Here is a 12,808-nt window from a genome sequence, read left to right on the forward strand (position 1 = left end):
ATTCATTGATTTTCACACCGATTACATGTTTAAATACATTTTGGATATATTGGATGAAGGAAAACATAGTATTGAATTAATTTCATTTGTTTCTTTTCACTTCTTTTTGAGGTGGCTATTAAAAAATTTTAAGTCCCGTATATGGCTTATGTTTGCAGCTTACATTTTATTTCTATTGGATAGTGCTGCCAGACTCTAGACCATTGGTTTTGAAATCACAGGGGGAGCTGGAGAATGCAGCTGATCTGTGAGTTTCTGTCTGAAAATTTGTGAATGGCAATTTGGAGTGAAATAATTTAGGTTTCTGATGTGTCAGTAACATAGTCAAGAATAATCAACAAACAAGTGGTTACTAGCAGTCACCAGTAGAGGGGTGGAGGGGCAATATAGGGGAGTGGGACGTAAAAACTATTGGGTGTAAGATAGGCTCAATGATGTACTGTACAACATGTGGAATATAGTCAATATTTTGTAGTAATATAAATTGAGTGCAACCTTTAAAACTGTAAGAAAAATAAAATTAAAGAGTAATAAATAAGCAAGATAAAAATAAAAGAATAATCAATGAAGAATGAGTATATTAGGTCTTTGTGGTTACATACAACAGCATTAATCTTCCATTAATTTTGCTGAAATACCCATTTCTTCCCTTTCCATCTCTAACTCTGGGGACAAAGGAAAACAGCGTGACAGTGTGTGTATGCATGCATGCTAAGTCGCTTCAGTCGTGTCTGACTCTGTGTGACCCTACGGACTGAAGCCCACCAGGCTCTTCTGTCCCTGGCATTCTCCAGGCAAGAATACTGGAGTGGGTTGCCAGGCCCTTCCCCAGGGGATCTTCCCAGCCCAGCAATTGAACCCACATCTGTCCCCTGCATTTGCAGGTGGGTTCTTTATCATTAGAGCCACCTGAGGACAGTGTGTGTAGAGTCTTATTTTTTCAGTTGACTAGCCCCTGGACTGAGCAAACAAAATGTAATATGCTCAGAGCAGGATAAAGAAAAAACACTGAAAAGAAATGAAGACAGTCTCTGAGACCTCTGGGACAATATTTTTGAATTATAGGGGCCCAGAAAAAAAAAAAAAGAGAAAGAGTCTGGGAAGATATTTGAAAGATTATAGTTGAAAACTTCCCTACCATGGGAAAGGAAATAGCTACCCACATCCAGGAAGCACAGACAGTCCCACACATGATAAACCCAATACATGGCAACATGTATTAATTAACTAACAAAAATTAAATACAAAGAAAAACATTGAAAATCAGCAAGGGAAAAGCAACAAATAACACACACGGGAATCTCCGTAAGGTTATCAGCTGATTTTTCTTTAGATTTTTAGAGGCCAAGAGGGAATAGCAGGATGTATTTAAATTGATGGAAGGAAAAACCTGACAGAGGTTACTCTACCCAGCAAGGTCTCATTCAGATTGAATACAGAAATCAAAAGCTTTACAGACAAGCAAGCTAAGAGAATTCAGCATCACCAAACCAGCTTTACAACAAATGTTAAAGAAACTTCTCTAGGCAGGAAACAAAACAGAAGAAAAAGACCTATAAGAAAAACCCAAAACAATTAAGAAAATGGTATAGGAACAGATGCATTGATAACTGCCTTAATGTAAATGGATTGAATGCTCTAGTCAAAAGACACAGACTGAATAGATACAAAAATAAGACCTGTATATATGCTGTCTGGGGCTTCTCTGGCAGCTCAGAATCTGCCTGCAATGCCAAAGTCTGTAGTTCAATTCTTGAGTAGGGAAGATACCCTAGAGAAGGGATAGGCTACCCATTCCAGTATTCTTGGACTTCCCTGGTGGCTCAAATGTAAAGAATCTGCTTGCAATGCAGGAGACCTGGGTTCAATCCCTGGGTTGGGAAGATACCCTGGAAGAGGGCATGGCAACCACTCTAGTATCCTTGCCTGGAGAATTGCATGGATAGAGAAGCCTGGTGGGTACAGTCCATGGGGTCACAAAGATTTGGACAGGACTGAGCAACTAAGCTTCCCTGGTGGCTCAGATGGTAAAGCGTCTGCCTGCAGTGTGGGAGACCTGAGTTCAATCCCTGGGTCAGGAAGATTCCCTGGAGAAGGAAATGGCAACCCACTCCAATTCTCTTGCCTGGAAAATTCCATGGATGGAGGAGCCTGGTGGGCTACAGTCCATGGGGTTGCAAAGAGTTGGACACGACTGAGCGACTTCATGCATGAGCAACTAAGCACAGAACAGCATATACGCTATCTACAAAAGACTCATTTCAGATCCAGAGACACATGCAGACTGAAAGCGAGGTGGGCAGAATAAGATATTCCATGCAAATGAAAATCAAAAGAAAGCTGTAGAAATAATACTCATGTCAGACAAAATAGACTTTAAAATAAAGACTATTACAAGCGATATGAAAGGACACTACATAATGATCAAGGGATCAATCTAAGAAGAAGACATAACAAATGTATATGTTTATGCACTCAACAAAGGAGCATCTTAATACATAAGGCAAATGCTAACAGCCATGAAAGTGGACATTGACAGCAATAAAATAATAGTAGGGGATTTTAACACTCCACTTACACCAATGGATAGATCATTCAAACCAAAAATTAATGAGGAAACATAAGCCTTAAATGACATATTAGACCACGTAAAGTTAGTTGATATTTATAGGACATTCCATTTGAAAGTAGCAAAATACACTTTCTTCTCAAGTGCACACAGAACACTCTCCAGGATAGATCATACCTTGGGTCACAAATCAGCCTTGGTAAGTTTAAGAAAACTGAAATCATGTCAAGCATCTTTTCTGACTGCTCTGAGATCAGAAATCAATTGCAGTGAAAAAAACTGTAAAAAACACAAACACATGTAGGCTAAATGATACGTTACTAAATAACCAAGAGATCACTGAAAAAATCAAAGAGGAAATAAAAAAATTCCTAGAAACAAAAGACAATGAACATATGATGACCCCACAACTATGGGATGTAGCAAAAGAAGTTCTAAGAGGGAAGTTTATAGCAATACACTCTTACTTCAAGAAACAAAGAGAATCTCACATAAACTAACCTTACACCTAAACCAACTAGAAAAAGAAGAATATACAAAACCCAAAGTTAGTAGAAGGAAAGAAATCATAAAGATCAGAGCAGAAATAAATGAAATGAAAATGAAGAAAACAAGAGCAAAAATCAATCAGACTGAATGCTGGTTCTTTGGCCAGACTCATCAAAAAAAAAAAAAAAAAAAAGGAGAGGACTCAAGTCAGAATGAGAAATGAAAAAGAAGTCTCAACTGACACTGCAGAAATACAAAGGATCATAAGGGACTACTACAAGCAACTATATGCCAATAAAATGGACAACCTGGAAGAAACAGACAAATTCTTAGAAAAATATAGCCTTTGAGGACTGAACCAGGAAGAAACAGAAAATATGAAAAGACTGTTCACAAGTAATGAAATTGAAACTGTGATTCAAAATCTTCCAACAAATAAAAGTCCAGGACCAGGTGGTTTCACAGGCAAATTCTAGCAAACATTCAGAGAAGAGCTAACACCTATCCTTCTCAAACTCTTTTTAAAAACTGCAAAGGGAGGAATACTTCCAAGCACATTCTATGAGGTCACCATCACCCTGATGTCTTTGTCTCTCTGACAAGAGATTACGCAAAGAAAAGAAAATGACAGGCCAATATAAATGATGACCTTAGATGTAAAAATCCTCAACAAAATACTAGCAATCCAGATCCAACAACATACTAAAAGAATCGTACACTATGATCAAGTGGAATTTATCCCAGGCATGTATGAATTCTTTAATATATGTGAATCAATAGGATAGAACACACTAATAAACTGAAGAATAAAAACCATGTGATCATGTCAATAGATGCAGAAAAAGCTTTTGACAAAATTCAACACCCATTTGTGATAGAAAAAAAAAACATAATAAAGGCATTATATGACAAACCCACAGCTAACATTCTCAATGGTGAAAAACTAAAAGCATTTCCTTTAAGATCAGGAACACTTCAAGGCTGTCCACTCCTGCCACTATTATTCAACATAGGTTTGAAAGTCCTAGCTAGGGCAATCAGAGAAATAAAGAAATAAACGAATCCAAACTGGAACAGAAGTAGAACTGTCACTGTGGACTACATGATATTATTCATAGAAAACCCTAAAGACACCATCAGAAAACTACAAGATTTAATCAATGAATTTAGTAAAATTGTAGGATACAAAATTAATGCACAGAAATCTCTTGCATTCCTACATGCTTACAATGAAAGATGAGAAAGAGAAATTAAGGAAACAACCTCTTTTATCATTACAACAAAAAGAATAAAATACCTATGAATAAATTTACCTAAAGAGGCAAAAGACCTGTACTCAGAAAACTGTAAGATACTGATCAAAGAAATCAAAGAAAACACAAACAGATGGAGAGAGAAACCATGTTCTTGGTCTGGAACAATCAATATTGTGAAAGTGTCTGTACTACCCAAAGCAATCTATAGGTTCAATGTAATCCCTATCAAATTTCCAGTGGCATTTTTCACAGAATTAGAACAAAAAATTTTACAATTTGTATGGAAACACAGAACACCATGAATAGCCAAAGCAATCCTGAGAAAGAAAAATGGAGCTAGAGGAATAAGCCTCTTTACTTCAGACAGTACTACAAAGCTACATTGATTAAGACAGTAAGGTATTGGCACAAAAACAGAAATATAGATCAGTGGAATAGGATGGAAAGTCCAGAGATAAAGACATACTCCTATGGTCACCTAATCTATGACAAAGGAGGCTAGAATATACAATGGAAAAAAAAAACAATCTCTTCAATAAGTGGTACTGGGAAAATTGTTCACTATATGTAAAAGAATGAAATTAGAATACTCCATAATACAATATACAAAAATAAACTCAAAATGGATTAAAGACCTAAATGTAAGGCCAGACACTATACAACTCTTAGAATGAAAACATAGGCAGAACATTCTTTAACATACATCACAGCAAGATATCTTTTGACCTACCTCCTACAGTAATGAAAATAAAAACAAAAGTAAACGAACGGCACCTAATTAAACTTAAAAGCTTTTGCATAGCAAAAGAAACCAGGAACAAGGCTATCAAACAACTCTCAGAATGGGAAAAAAATATTTGCAAATGAAGCAACTGACAAGGAATTAATCTCCAAAATATATGAACAGCTCATTTAGCTCAAAAAAAAAAAAAAATCCCAATTTAAAAATGGATAAAAGACCAAAATAGATATTTCTCCAAAGAAAACATACAGATGGGCAACAAACACATGAAAAGATGTTCAACATCACTACTTATTCAATTCAGTTCAATTCAGTTCAGTTCAGTCACTCAGTCGTGTCCGACTCTTTGCGAACCCATGAATCGCAGCATGCCAGGCCTCCCTGTCCATCACCAACTCCTGGAGTTCACTCAGACTCACGTCCATCGAGTCCGTGATGCCATCCAGCCATCTCATCCTCTGTCGTCCCCTTCTCCTCCTGCCCCCAATCCCTCCCAGCATCAGAGTCTTTTCCAATGAGTCACCTCTTTGCATGAGGTGGCCAAAGTACTGGAGTTTCAGCTTTAGCATCAGAGAAATGCAAATCAAAACTACAGTGAGGTATCACCTCACACAGGTCAGAATGGCTATCATCAAAAAATCTACAAACAACAAATGCTGGAGAGGGTGTGGAGAAAAAGGAACCCTCTTGCACTGATGGTGGGAAAGTAAACTGATACAGTCACTATGGAAACAGTATGGAGGTATCTTAAGAAACTAAAAATAGAACTTCCATATGACCCAGCAATCCCACCACTGGGCAAAGAAAATCATGATTCAAAAGGATATATACACCTCAGTGTTCATTACAGCACTATATAAAATAGCCAGGACATAGAATCAACCTAAATGCTCATTACTAGAGAATGGATAAAGAAGATGTGGTACATATATATAATGGACTATTACTCAGCCATAAAAATGAACAAAATTATATCATTTGAAGATATGGCTGGACCAAGAGACTGTCATACAGAGTGAAGTCAGAAAAACACATATTGTATATTAATGCATGTATGTGAAATCTAGAAAAATGGTATAAACGAGCTTATTTGCAAAAGAGAAATAGAGACACAGACATAGAGAACAAATGTATGGACACCAAGTGGGGGAAGTGGTGGATGGGATGAATTTGGAGATTGGGATTAACATATATATACTACTGTGTATAAAACAGACAATGAATGAGAACCTACTGTATAGCTCAGGGAATCTACTTGGTGCTCTGTGGTGACCTAAATGGGAAGGAAATCCAACAAAGAGGGGATATATGGCTGATTCACATTGCTGTACAGCCGAAACTGACACAGCATTGTAAAGCAACTATATCCCAATAATAAATAAATAAAAGTAATGTTCCTAGATAAAGTAAACTTTCTCTCTGTGGCCAGGAGGACCATCCAAGATGTACTGGGAAAGTGCACTGAGATGGTTGTTAGGCTGCTAGCCTGACTCCTCCAGCAACATAAGCCTCAGTGAAAGTGGAAGGTGAATGTCTCTTTGCAATCCACAATGCCACACCAAATCAGAGAAGACAATTTGGATTTTAAAACCATTACATGCCAATAAAAACTGAAGCATAGATCAATGGAACAAGATAGAAAGCCCAGAGATAAACCATGCACCTATGGGTACCTTATCTTTGACAAAGGAAACAAGAATATACAGTGGGGCAAAGACAGTCTCTTCAAAAAGTGGTGTTGGGAGAACTGGGTACATGAACTTTTACACGTATCCAACTACATGTAAAAGAATGAAATTAGAACACTTCCTAACACCATACACAAAGATAAACTCAAAACGGATTAAAGACCTAAATATAAGACCAGGAACTATAAAAACTCTTAGAAGAAAATATAGACAGAACCCTTTATGACATAAAACATAGCAAGCTCCTCTAGACCCACCTCCTAGAATAATGGAAATAAAAATAAACAAGTGGGATCTAATTAAATTTAAAAGCTTTTTCACCACAAAGGAAACTATAAAGTGAAAAGAAAGCTCTCAGAATGAGAGAAAATAATAGCAAATGAAACAACTGACAAAGGATTAATTTCCAAAATATATAAGTAGCTCATACAACTCAATACCAGAAAAACAAACAACCTCATCAAAAAGCAGGCAAAAGACATCAACAGACATTTCTCCAAAGAATACATACATATGCTTAATAAACTCATGAAAGTATGTTCAATATTATTTATCATTAGAGAAATGCAAATCAAAACTAAAAGGGATATCCCCTCACACTGGTCAGAATGGCCATCATCAAAAAACCACAAACAACAAGGCTGGAAAAGGTGTGGAGAAAAGGGAACCCTCTTGCACTGCAGGTGGGAACATAAATTGATAAAGCCACTATGAAGACAGTATGGAGATTCCTTAAAAAACTAGGAATAAAACTACCATGCATGTATTAATCACTCAGTCATGTCCGACTCTTTGTAACCCTTTGGACTGTAGCTCCTCTGCCCATGGAAGTCTCCAGGCAAGAATACTGGAGTGGGAAGCCACTCTCTTTTTCAGGGGGTCTTCTTGACCCAGAGATCAAACCCAGATCAGGCAGATTCTTTACCATCTGAGCCACCAGGGAAGCCCAAAACTACCATACGACCCAGCAATGCCCCTTCTAGGCATATACACTGAGGAAACCAAAACTGAAAAAGACACGTGCACCCCAACATTCACTGCAGAACTATTTACAACAGCGAGGACATGGAAGCAAACTAGAGGTCCATCAATAGATGAATGGATAAACAAGCTGTGGTACATATATACTATGGAATACTGCTCTGCCATAAAAAAGGAACACATCTGAGTTAGTTCTAATGAGGTGGATGAACCTAGAGACTATTATACAGAGTGAAGTAAGTCAGAAAGAGAAAAACAAATATCATATATTAACACACATGCATGGAATCTAGAAAGATGGTACTGATGAACCTATTTGCAAGGCAGCAAGGGAGATGCAGACATAAAGAACAGACTTATGAACACAGGCAGGGTTGCTGGGAGGAAGGAGTGGGTGAGATGAATGGAGAGAGTAGCATGGAAGCATAAATACTACCATATGTAAAATAGATACCCAAATTTGCTATATGACGCAGGGAACTCAAACCAGGGCTTTGTAACAACCTAAGAAGGGTGGGAAAGGGTGGGAAGTGGGAGGTAGGGTCAAGATGGAGGGGACATATGTATATCTGATTCATGTTGATGTATGGCAGAAATGAAACCAACAGTGTAAAGCAATTATCTTTCAACCAAAAATAAAAAAAATTTTAAATAAACCATTATATGCCAAGACCATGTCTTTGTTGAACCTAGTAAACAGTCAGTGCTTATTAAGTATTTATTATTAATATAGCCTTTCGGTAAAAGAGAATCAGTGCAACCACTACTCCAGCATGCTCTTAATTCTGTGTAAAAAGGGCTAATCTCTACTTTAAAACATCGTGTTTAGTCGCTCAGTTGTGTCCGACTCTTTGCGACCTCATGGACTGTAGCTCTCCAGGCTCCTCTGTCCACGAGGATCTCCAGGCAAGAATACTGGAGTGGTTGCCAAGTCCTCCTCCAGGGATCTTCCCAACCGAGGGGTCAAACCCAGGTTTCCAGCATTGCAGGCAGATTCTTTACCATCTGAGCCACCAGGGAAGCCCAAGAATACTGGAATGGATTGCCTACACCCTCTCCAGAGGATCTTCCTGACCCAGGAATTGAACCAGGGTCTTCTGCATTGCAGGTGGATTCTTTACCAGCTGAGCTGCCAGGGAATCCCACTTTAAAACATTAATCATGGAAAGTAAACTGAAATGTGGCCAGAAAAAAAAAAAAAAAGAAATGCCTATCAATATTACTAGTTGGTAAATTTTGTCATCTGCATTTTATAAGGAAGAAACTGTGGTTTAGAAATTATGTGACTTGGCCAACATTTCAATTTTACATAATTAGTTTGTGATTGAGCCAAAATGCCAAAGTCATGTTTATGCCAGCGGGAAGAACTTGAATACAGTCGAAAGAGGCAGATATCATCACAGAAAATTCACAGTATATATAGAAATGCACTTTACAATGACTTAGCCACTTTTCTCCACATATTCCAAGCTCATTATCCCTAAATTCAGAGATTACCCCCTCTTTGAGTCTCCTTGGATGAAAAAGAGCTCTCTTTTTCTTAATTTTCCAACATTCCTCATTCAGATCTGGACACACAGTGCTTTATTGTTAGCTTTTTATATGTACATGTCTTGTCTCTCCAAATAGACTAGAGCTTGCTTACTTCGAATTCCCCACAGCGTGTCTTGCTGAGTGGGGGCTCAGTAGAACCTTCTTAGTTTATTAATTACCAGTCTGCTCGGCTTAGCTATTGATGGTTTGTGGTGTCTTTTTACAGTATCTGAACACAACAGAAACACTGGCTCTTGGTTCAGAGACACCACGTGTTCAGCTAAGCTGCCAAGCCAGTATCAAATAGCATGATGCTGAACACAGACATACCTGTAAAATGCAACTCATGATATCAGATGCGATTTTTGCATGGGGAGTGTCTTCATCTTTCCCGGAGGGCCTCAGGTTGTGTTCCAAGCAGGAGTCCCAGAGCCCCACAAGGGCCTTTGCGTGCTTTTCAATTGATTCTGTCTCTCTGATGGCTGTTGTAATTCGTGTGATACAGATTTCAACCACTGCTTGGTCATTGTTATTGGTTTGGTAATCCTGTTTGAAAGAACAGCTTCATGTTAAATACTACTCTGGAAAATTACCCTTCAAAGACCTACAAAATATGAGCTCAATCATATAGCAAATGGGTTTGCCACACTGTGGCTAAGGGATAAGGTTGTAAAACCCAATAAAAGACCTTCTTCCTTGGAGATGAGAACCTTGTGGACGAGGTAGATTTGCAAACGTGCTAAAATGGAGCAGGTTTGTACTATCACAGATACACAGACTGGGAGCTTAATTATTCACTTGCAAGCAGGCTCAAATTTCATGCTATTTTAAAGTTCACTAGAGGTGAGGGTTTACTTTTGGCTCTGATATTTCAGCAACTTTTGTGAAATGTTTCAATTACCCTACAATTTCTCCTCACAAGCTTTCTCTTTCTGTATACAACAGAAATCTTTTCAGCTCTCCCTTTTCAATTAAAATAACCACCAAATCCTTTAAAGTATTCCCCAACCAAATTTCCCTCTGTTCCCCTGTTTTAATTCTTCCTCAAATACCTAATCATCTTTATTGAGCAAAAATATGATCTTATAAAACACCTAAATGTGAAAACTAGGCCCATCACTTTAATTTGGAAGATTGGCCTGACTGTGAACTCTGCGTGGTGGATCAACTCTTAGTACCATCAGAGCCAGAAACTGATGGGGGCTCTTCTGTCCAACTGCAAAGTTTCAGCTTGATCTTTTTTCTATTACAACTAATGTTGCAGTAAACATCTTAGGCATGAAACCATCTCCATGATGTAGATTATGTATAGCCTAGATTCTTCAGAAGTGGAAATTTCCAAGACAAAACTCAGGAACATTTTAAGGCTTGTGATACACACTGCCAAACTATTTTTCCAGAAAGATCTTACTAATTTAAACTTCTATCAGCTGGGTGAAAGCAAGCTTTGCCCATTGTACCTTTGCAAGAACAGAGTATTTTTAATTTTTGGTAATTTTATAACTGAAAAACAGTATCTCATTGCTGTTTTCCTTGGAATTTCTTGATCAGAAGTAAGGTCGAATATTTTCAACATGTTTATTTGCCATTTGTATTTCCTCCTTTGGGAACTGCCCACTGTACCCCATGGCTATTTTTCCTTAGATGACTTCATTTCTTTTTTCTTTTTTTGGCTCTTCTTTGGTGAAATAATATTTTTTCTACCAAGGATATTAAGTCAGCTTTTGACATATTGGTTGTGAATATGTTTCCATGTTACATTATTTTTAGGGTTTTTTTTTGCTGCTATTTATTGACATGCTAAAGTTTTAGATAGCCAAATCTGTCAATCTTTGGGACCTTTTTTTTCTTTTTTAACTGGAAATTTAAGTTGGTTAAATTATGTTTTTAAAAGATAATACATGAACATGATACAAAAATAAAAAAGATACAAAGAAAAGATTTTCAGTGAAAACTCTGTCTCCATCTCAGTTCCCTTTCCTGGGGAAACCATGCTCACCAATTTCCCATATTTGACAAGAAAAGTCCAAGTTTATATAAATATCCATCTGTACTCACTCCTTTCTTTCTTTGTGATTCCTTTAATAGCTTTTTAAATTTCACATTTTATTTATTCATAGATTTAATAAAAATTTACCTGTATTTTTCTACACTAAAAGAAAACAAAACACTTAATGTTTAGTATTTCAGAAATTAATCTTTTAACCATTCACTTAGCTCTTGAGTCTATCTGGCATTGATGGAAGTAAGATGTACATTTTCTACCAAGTAGCTAATCTAATTTTTCCATCATTTACTGAATAATTCATTTCCTAGTAACTGTCTTATGTACATATCAGGTTCTATTTCAGGGCTGTCTTTTCTGTTTGTTTGTTCAGTTTTTCAATTCTACAATACTAATTTTGTTATTTTCTTCATATAAGTTTCACACATTTTTAAAAGGTGCTTCCTAGTGTATTTTATGTCTCTATTGTTGCTGTAACAAACTCTTTGTGTTTTCCGCATTAGAACTTTTAATGAATTATTGCTCATTATGTCAGCCTACATCATTTTTGTATTTATTTTTTGTTGCTTTTTCCCCTCACTAAGTATTTATTGTTCATAAGGCTTGCCTCCATTAAAGCCACAGCAGTGTTACCTACACACAAACCTTGCTGTACAGCCCCCACTGAGGGGCTCCAGCCCTGGGTCCTTGGGGAGCTGAGGCCTGGCCATGCCGCTGGATGGCTCAGGATCCGTCAGTCTGGCCTGGTTCTCTATTCCTGCCAGCAGCTCCCCACCCCCACTTGGATTGTGCCAGTGGGTAAAGGAAGGCGAAGGACTGGTGGGAGGAATGCAGGTCAGGCTCTGGCCTCTCTCCACCAGCTGTCCTGGCTCTTCTATGGCTGCCCTGCTGCTGGGCTACACTGTAGGCTCCTGCCTGAGCTGAGAAACTGAGGCAAGCCACCAAGTCCTCCTCTGTCTCGACAGAAGGCGCTGTGAGTCCACCCCAACGCAGAAGGCACCATTCTGCCTCCCTTCTCGGAATAAGAATCCTGCTCCAGCTGCCAGGAAGCCATTTTTGGGGAAAATGGTCTCTCTCCTGGGCCTTAGAGCTCATTTCCTGCCTCTGGCAGTGGCCCATGTAAATGCAGCACCTGCCACACCTCAGGTCTTGCTGGAGAGCCCGGGTGCCACGTACAGGTGGACACCCTGAGGAGAGTGAGTTCACGTGTAGCCACCAGCAAACTAGGAAACCGTGCAAGATGCGCCTTGGCCGGTGGGCTCCAGAACCACCTGAAGACACCGCTCTGCGTTCACCTCCTGTAATGAGTATCCGCTCTCTCAGGCATAATTTGAATAAATGAAGTTATATTCCAAGGGCCCTCAAAAGCAAATATTATAACACCACGTGGCTATTTCCAGGACTAGAAAGAATGAGGCTCTGATCTTGGGGCCACGGTGGCTGAGTCCAGGCAAGGGGAGGTTATATGTGCAGTAAGTTGTCTTGCACACTCACCTGAAGACCACAGATGCTGGGAGGCCTTCCACATTCCAGGTGAATTGAAGG

General features: G+C 38.5%; 1 protein-coding gene across 2 annotated transcripts in view; it reads right to left on the bottom strand.

Moving 5' to 3' along the window:
• VEPH1 (ventricular zone expressed PH domain containing 1) overlaps positions 1-12,808 on the bottom strand; it is a 271,345-nt gene that overhangs the window by 221,129 nt on the left and 37,408 nt on the right. For both annotated transcript variants that reach the window (XM_040247539.1, XM_040247541.1), the window contains exon 3: positions 9,589-9,804. In XM_040247539.1, the coding sequence (XP_040103473.1) occupies positions 9,589-9,804 (216 nt within the window). The remainder of the gene's footprint in view (positions 1-9,588; positions 9,805-12,808) is intronic.

The sequence above is a fragment of the Oryx dammah genome, unplaced genomic scaffold (assembly GCF_014754425.2).
Source record: "Oryx dammah isolate SB20612 unplaced genomic scaffold, SCBI_Odam_1.1 HiC_scaffold_2, whole genome shotgun sequence".
NCBI classification, from domain to species: Eukaryota; Metazoa; Chordata; class Mammalia; order Artiodactyla; family Bovidae; genus Oryx; species Oryx dammah.